This window comes from Ranitomeya imitator, chromosome 2, assembly GCF_032444005.1.
Source record: "Ranitomeya imitator isolate aRanImi1 chromosome 2, aRanImi1.pri, whole genome shotgun sequence".
Lineage (NCBI taxonomy): Eukaryota > Metazoa > Chordata > Amphibia > Anura > Dendrobatidae > Ranitomeya > Ranitomeya imitator.
The window spans coordinates 737,896,426-737,910,441 of NC_091283.1; the positions used below are offsets into that span (position 1 = coordinate 737,896,426).

The window sequence follows — 14,016 nt, forward strand, 5'->3', positions numbered from 1 at the left end:
CTGTCACTTTAAGAGGTCATAACTCTGGGACGATTCTGAGACTATTTTTTTTGTGACATAATGTACTTCATGAAAGTGGTAACATTTCTTTGATATGATGCTTATTTGTGAAAAAATTGGAAATATGGCAAAGCTTTTGAAAATGTTGCACTTCTTAAACTTTTAATTTTTTGTCCTTAAATTAGAGAGCCATGTCACACAAAATAGTTAATACTTAACATTCCCCACATGTCTACCTTACATCAGCATCATTTTTTACATATTTGTTTTTTTGTTAGGAAGTTGTAAGGGTTAAAAGTTGACCAGCGATTTCTTATTTTTACAACAAAATTTACAAAACCATTTTTTTAGGGACCACATCACATTTGAAGTGAGTTTGGTGGGCCTATATGGCAGAAAATACCCAAAAGTGACACTACTCTAAAAACTGCACCCTCAAGGTACTCAAAACCATATTCAAAAAGTTTATTAACACTTCAGGTGCTTCACAGTAATTAATGGAATGTGGAAGAAAAAATAAACATTTAACTTTTTTTCACAAAAAGTTTCCTTTAGATCCAATTTTTTTTATTTTCATAAGGGTAACTGGAGAAATTGCACCATAAAATATGTTGTGCAATTTCTCCTGAGCATGACAATACCCCATATGTGGGGGAAAACCACTGGTTGGGTGCACGGCAGGGCTTGGAAGGGAAGGAGAGCAACTTGACTTTTTGAATGTAAAGTTTGCTGGAAAAATTAGCAGATGCCATGTAGCGTTTGGAGAGCATTGATGTGCTTAAACAGTGGAAACCCCCACAAGTAACACCATTTTGGAAACTAGACTGCTCAGTGAACTTATCTAGATCTGTGGTGAGCACCTTGAAACCCAAGATGCTTCACAGAAGTTTATAACAATGAGCCATGAAAATAAAAGTATCACATTTTCCCACAAAAATGTTTTTTTAGCCCCAAATTTTCTATTTTTTTACAAGGGTAAAAATGGACCCCATAATTGGTTATGCTATTTCTCCTGAGTTCACCGATACCTAATACGAGTATGTTGTCAAGAACTACTTTTGAGGCCTAGTGCAAAGCTCAGAAGGGAAGTAGCGCTATATTACAGTGCAGATTTTGCTGCATTAGTTTGAGGGTGCCATGTCACATTGGCAGAGCCCCTGAGGTGCCAGAACAGCAGAACCCCTCATACGTGACTCCATTTTTAAAATAAACCTCTAGGTGAATTAATGTAGGGGTGCAGCAATCATATTGACACCATAGGTGTGTCTCAGAATTTTATACCATTGGACAGTGAAAAAACAATAATTACATTTTTACCAGCAAAATTGTGTGTTAGTCCAAAATTTTCCATTTTCATACTGGAAAATGGGTAAAAAAGAGGGCACCAAAATTTGTCCCACAATTTCTGCTGAATGTAGAAATACCATATATGTGGCTGTATAGTACTGCTTAGCCATGCGGAGAGACTTGGGAGGGTCGGAGCGCTATTTTCCTCCTGGAGCGCAGATTTTCCTAGAATACGGTAGTTTGCGGACTCCATATACAGTGCCCCTGAGCACTAGAAAAGCAGAAGTGACCTTGGGTATCTACAGGTGTAGTGATGATTTTGACTCCATGGGTGTTTTCCAGAAACAAGCAGCAGTGGTTGTTGCTGAGTGAAACTTGCAAACTGACATTCTAGTAACCAGTTTGCTGTAGTAACAGCACAGTGTAGTAACTAGCCCGTGCTTCTGGAGACATGCACCCATATATTAGCCTGGCTCTCTTCACTACAGAAATGTAAAAAATGTGTGCACTACATGCGGTTTAGACACACTGGGGCTCACAAGTAAGGGAGCATTTAGATTTGGAAGTGCAGAATTTGTTGAATTTCTTTTAAGGGGTGAGGAGCCATTTAGCTTTTTCAGAGCCTTTGTGATTCCAGTTACATGGAAACCCTCTATATTTCTGTTAACCGATGAAGGACCTGAGTGGGGAATTGCTTTTTTGTGGATTGAGTTGAAGCTTTTATTGGGAACATTTTACAAAACATTTAGAGTCAAATTTATGCAGCACTCTATGCTGAGCACTTACTTTGGGGTTTCCATCTAAATCTCCAAGTGACGTGATTCAAATGAAACCCCCGAGTGATCCATTCACTACAGTGAGGCAGCACAGTTACTCTGGGCTCCATCTGGTCTCTGTTCAGCGTTGTCCTTCTTTCTAGAAGTGCACAAAACTGTGGTCGACCGCACTTTTATGCTCGCCTAAAAAGATGGGTACCATCGGGTTACAGGTCCTATGGCATCCACAGTGCCCCATCTGCCTCATTATAGGGAATCTTCTGCCAGAGGTTCCGACTGAATCACGTATTTCAAAGATTTTACACGGAAGCCCCGATGTAAGCGCTCAGTGCAGAGCGCAGGATAAATATGAGCGGAGATCTTTGAGAGGCAGAATGAAAAAATCAACAGCAAGTGAAGAATTGTTTTTATTTATTTTTTATGCCATTCATCGTATGGTATAAGTGATTGGACAACATTATTTTTTGAGTTGATGTGATTATAGTGATACCAGATTTATATTGGGCTTTTATATTTGGCTGCTGTCACACACTAAGGCTACGTTCACATTTGCGGTGCGTCGGGCGCAACCGCGGTGATGCATGCGACATGCGCCCCTATATATAACATGGGGGGTGCATGGACATGCGTTTTGTTGCGTTTTGTGATGCATGCGTTTTTTGGGCACAAGCGTCAGGGCGCAGAGGACGCTGCTTGTTGCATTTTTTTGCGCTATAAAAATGAACGCATGCGTCACAAAACGCGTTTCGCTGACGCAGCACATAACAACGCAAATGTGAACGTAGCCTAAAAGATGCTTTTTATTGCAAAAACAAGTTTTTGCACCCCCATATTTTGAGAGCTATAATTTTTCCATATTTCGGCCGACAGAGTCATGTGATGACTTGTTTTTTTGCAGGATGAGATGACGTTTTTATTATTACCATTTTCAGACACATGACATGCTTTGATTGCTTTCTATTTTGATTTTTGGGAGGCAGAATGAACAAAAACCAGCAAATCAATTGTTTTTTTTTTTATACCGTTCTGCATGTGGTAAAATTGATAAGGCAGCTTTATTCTTTTGGTCAATATGATTACAGCAATACCCCATTTATATATTTTTTATGTTTGGCACTTTTACACAATAAACACTATTTTATATATATATATAAAAAAAATATTATTGCATTGCTTTATTCTGAGAGCTATAACATTTTTATTTTTCTGCTGATGTAGCTGTATGGTGGCTTTTTTTTGCTGGATAAGATGTCGTTTTCAGTGGTACCATTTTTAGTTACATTTGGTTTTTTTTATTGCGCTCTTTGTTCTGCAGTATGATAATAAAGCATTGTTTTTTGCCTTTTTTTTGGTGTTCACTGAAGGGGTTAACTGGTGGGACAGTTTTAAAGAGCAGATCATTCCGATGCAGATACCAAATATGTGTCCTTTTTTTTTTCTTACATCAATAAATGTATTTATTGGAATCATATTTTTTTTTCTTATTTTTTGTTCTTTGGGGATTTTTTTAAGATATTTTTTACGTTTTTGAATAACTTTTTTTTACATTGCCCCAGGAAGGAACATCATTCTTCAGTAACAGATCGTTGATCTGATTCTTTGCAATGCTTCTGCACTGCAGAGCTTCAGATCAGCATCTGACTGGCAGGGAAAAAGGTATATCAGCACCTGCTTTGAGCAATCACGAACAAGCCACCTTCCCTGAAGGGCCCAGCGGCTATCTTGAGGCCGGGGTCTCCATAGAGACCATCAGTATATCGCAATTGCATTGCGTTGTGCTGATGAAAGCACGCAGGGAGCCCCCACCCTGTGCAATCTCCTTTATGTCACTGTCGGTATTGACAGCAGCTTCAGATGGGCTAAATGCCCGTGATCATTGCTAGCACTGATTGTGGGCGTTGCTGTAGATTTTCAGCTGTCACATAGAGCTGACACCCGCACCCCATCACCACGGCGTTCAGTGTGAGGCCACGGGAACAATACGTCGCATATATACTTCTCTTTGCCGGAACGCAGCTCCTGCAGAGCAGTATATGTACGGGGCATGTCAGGAAATGGTAAATGAAGCTTTGTTCATAGCCTGAAACCCTTTATCATGGTTTCCACAGAGAAGCTTTGCACAAGTCACTCCATTTAGCAGACACCAGTGGACCCTGACCTTTACCCTTTAAACCCTATAAATGGATTTAGACTTAGGCACGGTAACCTGGGTTACATCTATGGAGGGGCTGCTGGCCAGTGAAGAAAGGTGCCAGGGAGACAGGTTACAAAGCTAGGTCTTAGCAAGAGGGCAAAGCAAGCCAAAAAAATCAATAAACAGTCAGATTGTCATAATACATTAAAATCTGCATAATGACAATTCTTGCAGCTTATTTCACCCATACTAAAGAGTCGGGGAAAATAAGTAACAAAATCATGACAAAAACAGTGTAAAAAAGAAATTTGTTTCACCCAGCATTCTTCCTGCCAACACATTAGGCTATGCAGCAGAATTTTCTCCTGCTAATCTTAAACATGTGCACATAGCCTAAAGGTACCGTCACACTGGCCAACTTAACAACGATATTGCTAGCGATCCGTGACGTTGCAGCGTCCTGGCTAGCGATATCGTTGTTTGACATGCAGCAGCGATCTGGATCCAGCTGTGACATCGTTGGTCGGAGCAGAAAGTCCAGAACTTTATTTCGTCGCTGGACCTCCCGCAGACATCGCTGAATCGGCGTGTGTGATGCTGATTCAGCGATGTCTTCACTGGTAAAACAGGGTAAACATCGGGTTACTAAGTGCAGGGCCGCGCTTAGTAACCTGATGTTTACCCTGATTACCAGTGTAAATGTAAAAAAAAACAAACACTACATACTTACATTCCGGTGTCTGTCGCGTCCCCCGGCGTTCTGCTTCTCTGCACTGTCAGCGCCGGCCAGCCGTAATGCAGATTACAGCGGTGACGTCACCGCTGTGCTTTACGGCCAGCCGGCGCTCACAGTCAGTGCAGGAAAGCAGAACGCCGGGGGACAGACAGCGGAATGTAAGTATGTAGTGTTTTTTTTTTTACGTTTACGCTGGTAACCAGGGTAAACATCGGGTTACTAAGCGCGGCCCTGCGCTTAGTAACCCGATGTTTACCCTGGTTACCAGGGGACTTCGCATAGTTGGTCGCTGGAGAGCTGTCTGTGTGACAGCTCTCCAGTGACCACACAGTGACGCTGCAGCGATCGGATAGTTGTCTAGATCGCTGCAGCGTCGCTAAATGTGACGGTACCTTTAGTTCCTGTCCTATTTCCCTTCATGATTCATTAAAAGTACTTGATAGCATAATAATGAATTTGGGGGTGGGAGAAGACATTATCAGGTACTGAACATCCTCCGCCACCTTCCATTTCATTACAATTGTTCTCCCTCACCAACCCCATCATTGCCCTCTCCACCAATTGCCCTCTGACCAATCATGATTAAGGGAGCTTAGTCTCCAGAAATGCATTGAGATTCGCACCCATATGGTTTGTGCTGAAGTTTGTATCCTCCATATTTAAGTTTGTGAATAAAGAAAACTGTTTTTCACGGATTTGGTGAAGCTGTGTTTTCTTCTTTTGAACAATAAAGGAACACCTGATACTAAACATAGGCCACACCTATAGCTAAGGAGACCCTATACTCCAAGGTACTGTAGTTACAAACATACAAGTGCACATATAGCATTGGTGGCATTCATTGATATCCGAGTACCATAATTCTCAAGATAAGTCCATATACGATCAAGTATGGACTCATATAGATATATCAATGCACATGATTCAATCCCTCAACCACAGTGTATTTGCAACACAGGATAAACACTGATAGACAAATGAAAGCCTAGCCCAATATATACAGATCAATGGGGACTGACATCTCTTATATAGTAAAGTGTCATGATATATATTTGGATATCAATGTACTCATCAGTAGAAACTGCCACCCGCTTTCCATTGCCTCAACGCGTTTCGCCCTTCCTGCTCATCAGGAGGCCCGATATCGCATGATGTGTCTTGATAAAGTATGATGTGGGTCCTAGTACACACCAAGATAGTCTGGTTTTTTTTCACAGTGTGTTGTTTTGTGGTGTGTATGTACCACCTGTTGATGGGTTTTAACCCCTTAGTGACAGAGCCAAATTGTTGAAATCTGACCAGTTTCACTTTATGTGGTAATAACTCTGGAACGCTTCCACAAATCCCAGTGATTTTGAGATTGTTTTTTTCATGGCACATTATACTTTATGATAATTATACATTTAGGTTGATATGTTTTGTGTTTTTTATAAAAAGTATCAGAATTTTGTGAAAAATGTAAAAAAATTAGCAATTTTCAATTATCCATTTAATCCAGATAATCATACCACAGCAAAACATTAATTAATAACATTTCTCACATGTCTGGTTTATATCAGCACTATTTGTAAAACGTTCTTTTATTTTGTTAGCATTTTAGGAGGTTTAAAAATGTAGCAGTAATTTTACATGTTTTCAAGGAAGTTTCCAAAATTTATTTTTTTTAGGGACCTATCCATGTTTGAAGTGCCTTTACGGGTCCCATATATTGGTATTGGGAAACCCCGAAAACTTATACCATTTTAAAAACAGCACCCCCTGACATATTGAAAATTGCAGTCAGGTAGTTTATTAACCCTTCAGATGATTTTCAGGAATTAATAGAAAGTGGCATGACAGAAATGAAAATGTGCATTTTTACCACCTAAATGCCGCTAGCTTCTGAACAGGTTACAACAGCCGCCAGACTCTAAGGCCGCTATTTGGTCATGAATTGCCATGGCATACATTAGGACCGCAAAATGATGATCTGAGGGCACCAATTAGGATAAAGAGGAAGCCCCCACACTCTGTTAACCATTTATATGATGTAGTCACTATTGACAGCAGCATCTAAGGGGTTGAACAAATATGGACGGTGACAACACTGATCGTGGCTGATGCAGAAAGTTGTCAGTTATAGCGGACAGCCGACAGCTGCTGGATTGTCACCTGTATGGGGATGCTATTCTCTTATATCTCAGGTTACTTAAAAGACGTATTGGCGGTCAATAAGGGGTTAAATTAGTGTAATTGTATCTTTTATTGGACTCCTATATGATTTTTCATTTTCTCCTCATTTTTGCTCCCTGTCCACCGCACATGAGAGCAATCTGGCAATGGGCCACCCGGAGCCTCGGGACCAGATTGCCCTGATTATTAGCCACCTTGCAGGGACTCCCCACCACCTCTGGCCGCACTGGCGGTATGTCCACCCCTGCTACCTGATCAATTTATCACAATAAATGACTAAATTTAATCAAGTTTTCCCCTGTACTTGAAGTCCGTTGCCTTGGAGTATCCCTCGACTCTGCCTTGTCCTTCAAACCACACATCCAAGCTCTCACCACCTCCTGCTGCCTCCAAATCAAAAATATTTCCAGAATTCATCTTTTCCTCAACCATCAGTCTGCTAATATAACAGTGTGTGCATTCATCATCTCCCGCCTTGACTACAACAATATCCTCTTCTGTGGTCTTTCCGCTAACACTCTTGCACCTCTCCAGTCTATCCTTAACTTTGCTGCCTGACTAATCCATCTCATTTCTCCTCATTACTCCTCCACTTGATTGGCTCCTAGTTCCACAACTTATCTGCTTAAAGCTACTAACACTGACCAACAAAGCCATCTATAACCTGTCTCTCCATATATCTCTGAACTAATCTCCTGATATCTCCCACCATGTAATCTTCAGTCTTTCCAAGACCTAATTCTCTCCTCCATAATCATACATTCCTCATCCAATTGCCTCCAAGACTTCTCCCTAGTATGCCCCATCCTCTGGAATTCTGTGCCTCAGCACATCTGATTATCTCCTACATTCAGAACTTTCAACCAGAACTTGAAAACATCTCTTCAGAACATCTTGAAGCCTGCAATGACCCTGCTGCCACCATATCACTACCAAAGATTCTGCATTACCAATACTGGAGCTGATAAAAAAACCTAAACCTACTGTCTCCTTCCCCATTATCCTGTAGCATGTAAGGCCGCAAGGGCAGAGTCCTCTCCCCTCTGTACCAGTCTCATTATTAGCTTGTTCACTGTAATTTCTATTTGTGTTTTGGGAATTAATGGTGCTCTCAAAATAATAGTAATAATAATATGTCATGTTCTTTACACTAGTTGCTATTCTAAATTAATGCCCTAATGTGCAGACTTATCTTCATGCACTAATTTAACTCATGCAAACTGCAGAAATGTTCAGATTGAGGCTACGCTTACACGATGAGCTTTTGTTAAGTTTTTGACAGTGCAGAATTTCGGCACCATTTCTGCGCCTATTATTTAAGTTAGGTTTCCTGCGGGTTTTCATTGCATTTTTGTGTGCCTTTTTTAACATGCATTTTTATTGCAATTTTTATGCTGCTTTTTTGTCTTTTTGTTCTGTCATGTTTTAAATGAAGCTGTTTTGTTTGTGAAACTTCCTTGTATTTGGCTTTGGCAAAATATTTATTGATATACTTAGGTGCAGATTACATGCGTTTTTTATGCGTTTCTGCCACAGATTCTCCACATCTAATTAAGTGCTTCTTTAGCCCTCTTATAGTCAGGAAATGGAGCATATCTGCCGGAAAAAGACATTGGCATAGGAGTTTTGAAAAGTTTCAAAATGTATTGACTTTTGGCATCTTCACTCCAGTTTCTCCCAGCTCTGCCGAAATGGACAGACATACAGTGGGATGGTGGCACAGTGCGGGGTGTGCCCATCTAATTCATGATGAGCTGTGGTGTTCCCTATTCTGGAAATCTCATTCCAGTAGCTGACTGGAGTGAGATATCTGGCATAGAGCAAGGAAGCGTACACCACTCATTGGACTCTCCAGATTTATGAAAAGGTGTGCACCTCTTCACGAATCAGGAATGTTTGACTGCAGCATGCCCCTTCATCAAGACCAGCTTTAAGAACACCAGTATTGATGATTCAGGGCAATTGGGTACACATAACCTAACAAGTCAAGTAGACTACATACAATATTTCCTATACTTTTTGCGACTAAAACTACACACTGAATTTTGATCATTAAGGTCAAAGTGCTAAGAAAGCCAATGATTGACAGTGCCTTGCCGATGGCTTCTGCCTTTTTATTTTAGTGATCAGTTTTCTCTAGGTTAGTAATGTTGTGTCACTTTTATCAATTCTCCCAAATCAAACACAATACAATACAAATACAATGTAACTTGTTAAAAAATAATGTGTTGATTTGTTACCTACAGATTCCGGGTTTTCTCTAAGCTAAATTAACTTTTTTTCCCTCTTTTCCAGGATGAAAATGACAATCCTCCCACATTTAGCCAACCGTCTTATGTCATTACAGTAATGGAAAACATTATGGCAGGTAAAACATTAATCCCAGCCTTGAATCTCTTAATTTGTGCTTGTATATTTAGAAGATGCAATAGTTATTTTTCCTTTTCACTATTGTTCCTTAGGTGCTACTGTGCTGTTTTTGAATGCTACAGATTTGGATCGATCCAGAGAATTTGGCCAGGAGTCTATCATATACTCATTGGATGGTTCACCTCAGTTTCGGATCAATGCCCGTTCAGGTGATGCTTATTGAGACATAGGGCCCAATTTATCATTTCAGTTATTAAGCTTTGGGTTCTTTTTGTCGTGTTGTTTTGGTGACTTTTCTTGCGCCAATTTCTTCAAAATGGTATGCATGGTTGATTAGTACCTTAGATAATTTAGCAAAATGTCACATGCTCCTTTAAAATTTTCCAAGAATTTGTGCAAAAAATTCAGTAATCCATAACATTAACATAGGGTGAAGTACTGTACTACATTTGTTCCAAAAAATTCTGACTTTTTAAAAAGTTACAATTAGTGATGGGCGAACCCCTGGATGTTCGAGTCCGGTGAGTTCATCCAAACAGTTAAAAAAAGTTCAGATTGGGTACTAGAATAGAACCCGAACCCCATTCAGATGAATCATCCATTGTTTGCAGCCCTGTCATCTGCATAACAATCATTGCCTTTGATCAACGGTAAGATTATTGCCGCCGGCCAGAAATCTGCATTTCCCAATCTGTCAGATGTGACCGAAAGACAGCGCAAGAAACACCCAGTGTTTGGCATTCTGAATCCGAACAGTAACACGGACTTCCGGGAGAAGTCCGTGTTCAGGGCCCATGCCCAACAAGTAGGTGTTCGGTTCGGACCCCGAACTTTACTGTTTGGGTTCGCCCATCTCTAGTCACAATTAATGAATTGTTTGCAAATATTTAGACAACAAAAAATACACCCATTTTGATAAATAAGAGGAAACACATAAAAAAGAACCGGTAAATGCAATGAAGAATTTGAGTGAAATCAAAATACGATAAAAAATGCAACCGAACATGTACAAGTGGAACAGAGAATTGGGCCCATAGCATATTTTATTTTTAAAGTGAAAATCCTTTAACTATATTAACTATTATAGAAATGTTGCAAATTTTGGGATAAATAAATGTTTATTCTCTTCTTGGTATGATCAACGTCTAATGCTTTATTGGAGGAAGTAACTTCCGTTCTAGCTTACATTTGTTGGGCACATTACCAATTTAGGGATTTCAGTAGAAAGATATTTTAATGACACTCTTCCTTAGACAGTTTTATAACTTTATTTCAGTCATGTAATCTGTAGTTCAGTTGTCATGACTTTAATTAGGAAATCTGAAAATCTCCCTTTAAGGCTATCTAAGTTGTGAATTAATGACTTGTTAATGATGGAAGTTATTGTTAAAATCAGTCTTTGAGCCGAAAAATATTGTTGGCAGTAATTTTAACTTTTAGAATAGGCACCAGCTGATTATGCAGTCTTTACACTTGTTTAAGTCCTTTCAGCTGCTTGAGAAGCTATAATGGAAAGCTACAGAGAGTTCACTCTGCTTAGACGTGTCCAGCTGATGCCTTGTAAAGACATAAGTACTTTTCGTGGGAGTTGAAAATTAGTCAAACTCTTACTGCTCAGAAATAGTTTTAATCAAAGTATTTTTTTAAAGCATCCAGATCCAGATTCACTCGTGATTAAACACGCTTTATCACTTCAAAGGATAAATCCACATGGAGTGTTTTTTATATAAAATCCAATCAGTATTTTTAGCAGAATTTGCAGCAAAAATCTGAAGTTGACCCAAGTTTCTGTTGTGGATTTCAAGATTTAACTGCCAGAATCCACACATGGATGAGTCGTAGTCAATGGGGCTATTTCATATGTGGCTACCTGCTGCAGATCCCAGGTATTGAAGGGTGTTTGAAATCTACCTGCCAACTGGAAAAAGCTATAGATATTTGAACAGCAATCCAGATCTCATATTTAAAACAATGGTAAGCAGTCTATGACTATTTCTTTTGGAGATTTTGGTATAGAATACGTGCTGAAATCCACATGAAAAAGCCTAAGGTGGGCATTTTTTTTAGAGAAAAGTAAGTAATTTCCTATCAATAGGAGACGTTAAGATACAAGTGAGATCACTCTTCCTTTGACAGTTTTCCCTTTTGACATCCTCTTACACTTCAACTTCTGGCTCAGTTGAGCTTTTATTTATTTTCAACAGGGATAAAGGAGAGAGCCAATGCCAAACATATCTGGCAGTAGCTTATTTGCCTTGAAAACAAAAGAGTGCTGAAATTTAGTTTGCCTGATCCTTCTTTCCACTAGTGATGAGCGAAGTTGTGCGGAAAAAGTTCACTGATCTCAAATTCAGAATGAACATAGCTCATTTGGATTCGTGTTCGGATTCCCGAGCATTTTTCCTAAAAATCAGCAAAAGTCAGCCAAAGTTCTTTAAATGACCGAGTTCACTAAGGGCTCGCTCTTTCAGACATCAGTATTTCCAGTAGCAGAATGGGCCGCAAAATGTCCCCCACATGTGCACACTGATGACACACTACACCGATGACACATGGATGACATCCCTGTGTCATCAGTGTGACCCTTACAGGCAACTAGGAATTAGCAGTACTGTTCGCGCTGTTCTCCATTGCCTGGTGCTGAAGTGAAGACAGCCCACATCATGGTCCCCTGCTTACGCTGCAATCAGCTGCAGGCTGCGCTAAAGGTACATAAATTTAAAAAAAAATGTGGAGGTCCCCTGTATTTTTGATAACTAGCCAGGCAAACCTGACAGCTGCAACCTTCAGCTGTCAACTTCAGCAAGGATGGTTATGAAGAATAGAGGGGTTCAAACACCATATTTTTTAATTATTTAAATGAATAATGACAACCAGCCAAGCTAAAGCTGGTATTCCCAGGCTGGTAAGGAGTCATGGATATTGCCCCCTCCAACCTGAAATTAGCAGCCCACAGACGCCCCAGAAAAGGTGAATCTATTAGATTCATCAATTTTGGTGCTTTGCCCAGCTTTTACCATTTGCCCTGTGGTGGTGGCAAGTGAGCTTCATACAGTTATATGAAAACGTTTGGGCACCCCTATTAATCTTAAGCTTAATCTATATATATAATTGTCTAAGGGTTTTTCCGTCTGTCTGTCTGTCTGTCTGTCCTGGAAATCCCACGTCACTGATTGGTCGAGGCCTGGCGGCATCGACCAATCAGCGACGGGCACAGTATCGATGTAGAAATCCCGCGTCTCTGATTGGTCGAGGCCGCCAGGCCTCGACCAATCAGCAACGGGCACAGCGACGATGATGTCATAATGGTTGCCATAGCGACGATGATGTCATAAAGGTTGCCTCGATCAATCAGCGATGGACACAGTCTGCCGCGAATTCTGGAATCATCATTGTCCATATACTACGGGGACATGCATATTCTAGAATACCCGATGCGTTAGAATCGGGCCACAATCTAGTGTTTTATAAAAATTGTTTTTTCTTTGCAACAGCTATTTCAGTTTCATATATCTAATAACTGTTGGACACAGTAATGTTTCTGCCTTGAAATGAGGTTTATTGTACTAACAGAAAATGTGCAATCTGCATTCAAACAAAATTTGACAGGTGCATAAGTATGTTTCACCCTTATCATTTTCTTGTTTTAAATACTCCTACCTACTTTTTACTGACTTACTAAAGCACTTTTTTTTGGTTTTCTAACCTCATTGAGCTTTGAACTTCATAGCCAGGTGTGTGCAATCATGAGAAAAGCTACTTAAAGTGACCACTTGCAAGTTGTTCTCCTGTTTGAATCTCCTCTGAAGAGTGGCATCATGGGCTCCTCAAAACAACTGTCTAATGATCTGAAAACAAAGATTATTCAACATAGTTGTTCAGGGGAAGGATACAAAAAGCTGTCTGTCTGATGTTTTTCTTGGCCTGCCACTTCTGACCTTAACAAGAACTGTACCTGTGTGCTTCCATTTCCATACTATGTTCCTCACAGTGGAAATTGACAGGTTAAATCTCTGATTTAACCTGTCAATTTCCACTGTGAGGAACATAGTATGGAAATGGAAGCACACAGGTACAGTTCTTGTTAAGGTCAGAAGTGGCAGGCCAAGAAAAACATCAGAAAGGCAGAGAAGAAGAATGGTGAGATCAGTCAAGGACAATCCTCAGACCACCTCCAGAGAGCTGCAGCATCAACTTGCTGCAGATGGTGTCACTGTGCATCAATCAACTATGCAACACACTTTGCACAAGGAGAAGCTGTATGGGAGAGTGATGTGAAAGAAGCCGTTTCTGCAAGCACGCCACAAACAGAGTCGGCTGAGGTATGCAAAAGCAAATTTGGAGAAGCCAATTTCTTTTTGGAAGAAGGTCCTGTGGACTGATGAAGCCAAGATTGAGTTGTTTGGTCATACAAAAAGGCGTTATGCATAGCGGCCAAAAAACACAGCATTCCAAGAAAAACACTTGCTACCAACAGTAAAATTTGATGGAGGTTAAATCATGCTTTGGGGCTGTGTGGCCAATGCCGGCATCGGGAATCT

The 14,016-nt window shown here is 40.3% G+C and overlaps 1 protein-coding gene across 1 annotated transcript in view; it reads left to right on the plus strand.

The window, feature by feature from the left end:
* The window catches only part of CDH23 (cadherin related 23), a 1,839,731-nt gene that overhangs the window by 1,192,676 nt on the left and 633,039 nt on the right, over window positions 1-14,016 (plus strand). Inside the window, exons 18-19 of the mRNA XM_069753216.1 lie at window positions 9,401-9,473; window positions 9,568-9,684. Of these exons, the coding sequence (XP_069609317.1) occupies window positions 9,401-9,473; window positions 9,568-9,684 (190 nt within the window). The remainder of the gene's footprint in view (window positions 1-9,400; window positions 9,474-9,567; window positions 9,685-14,016) is intronic.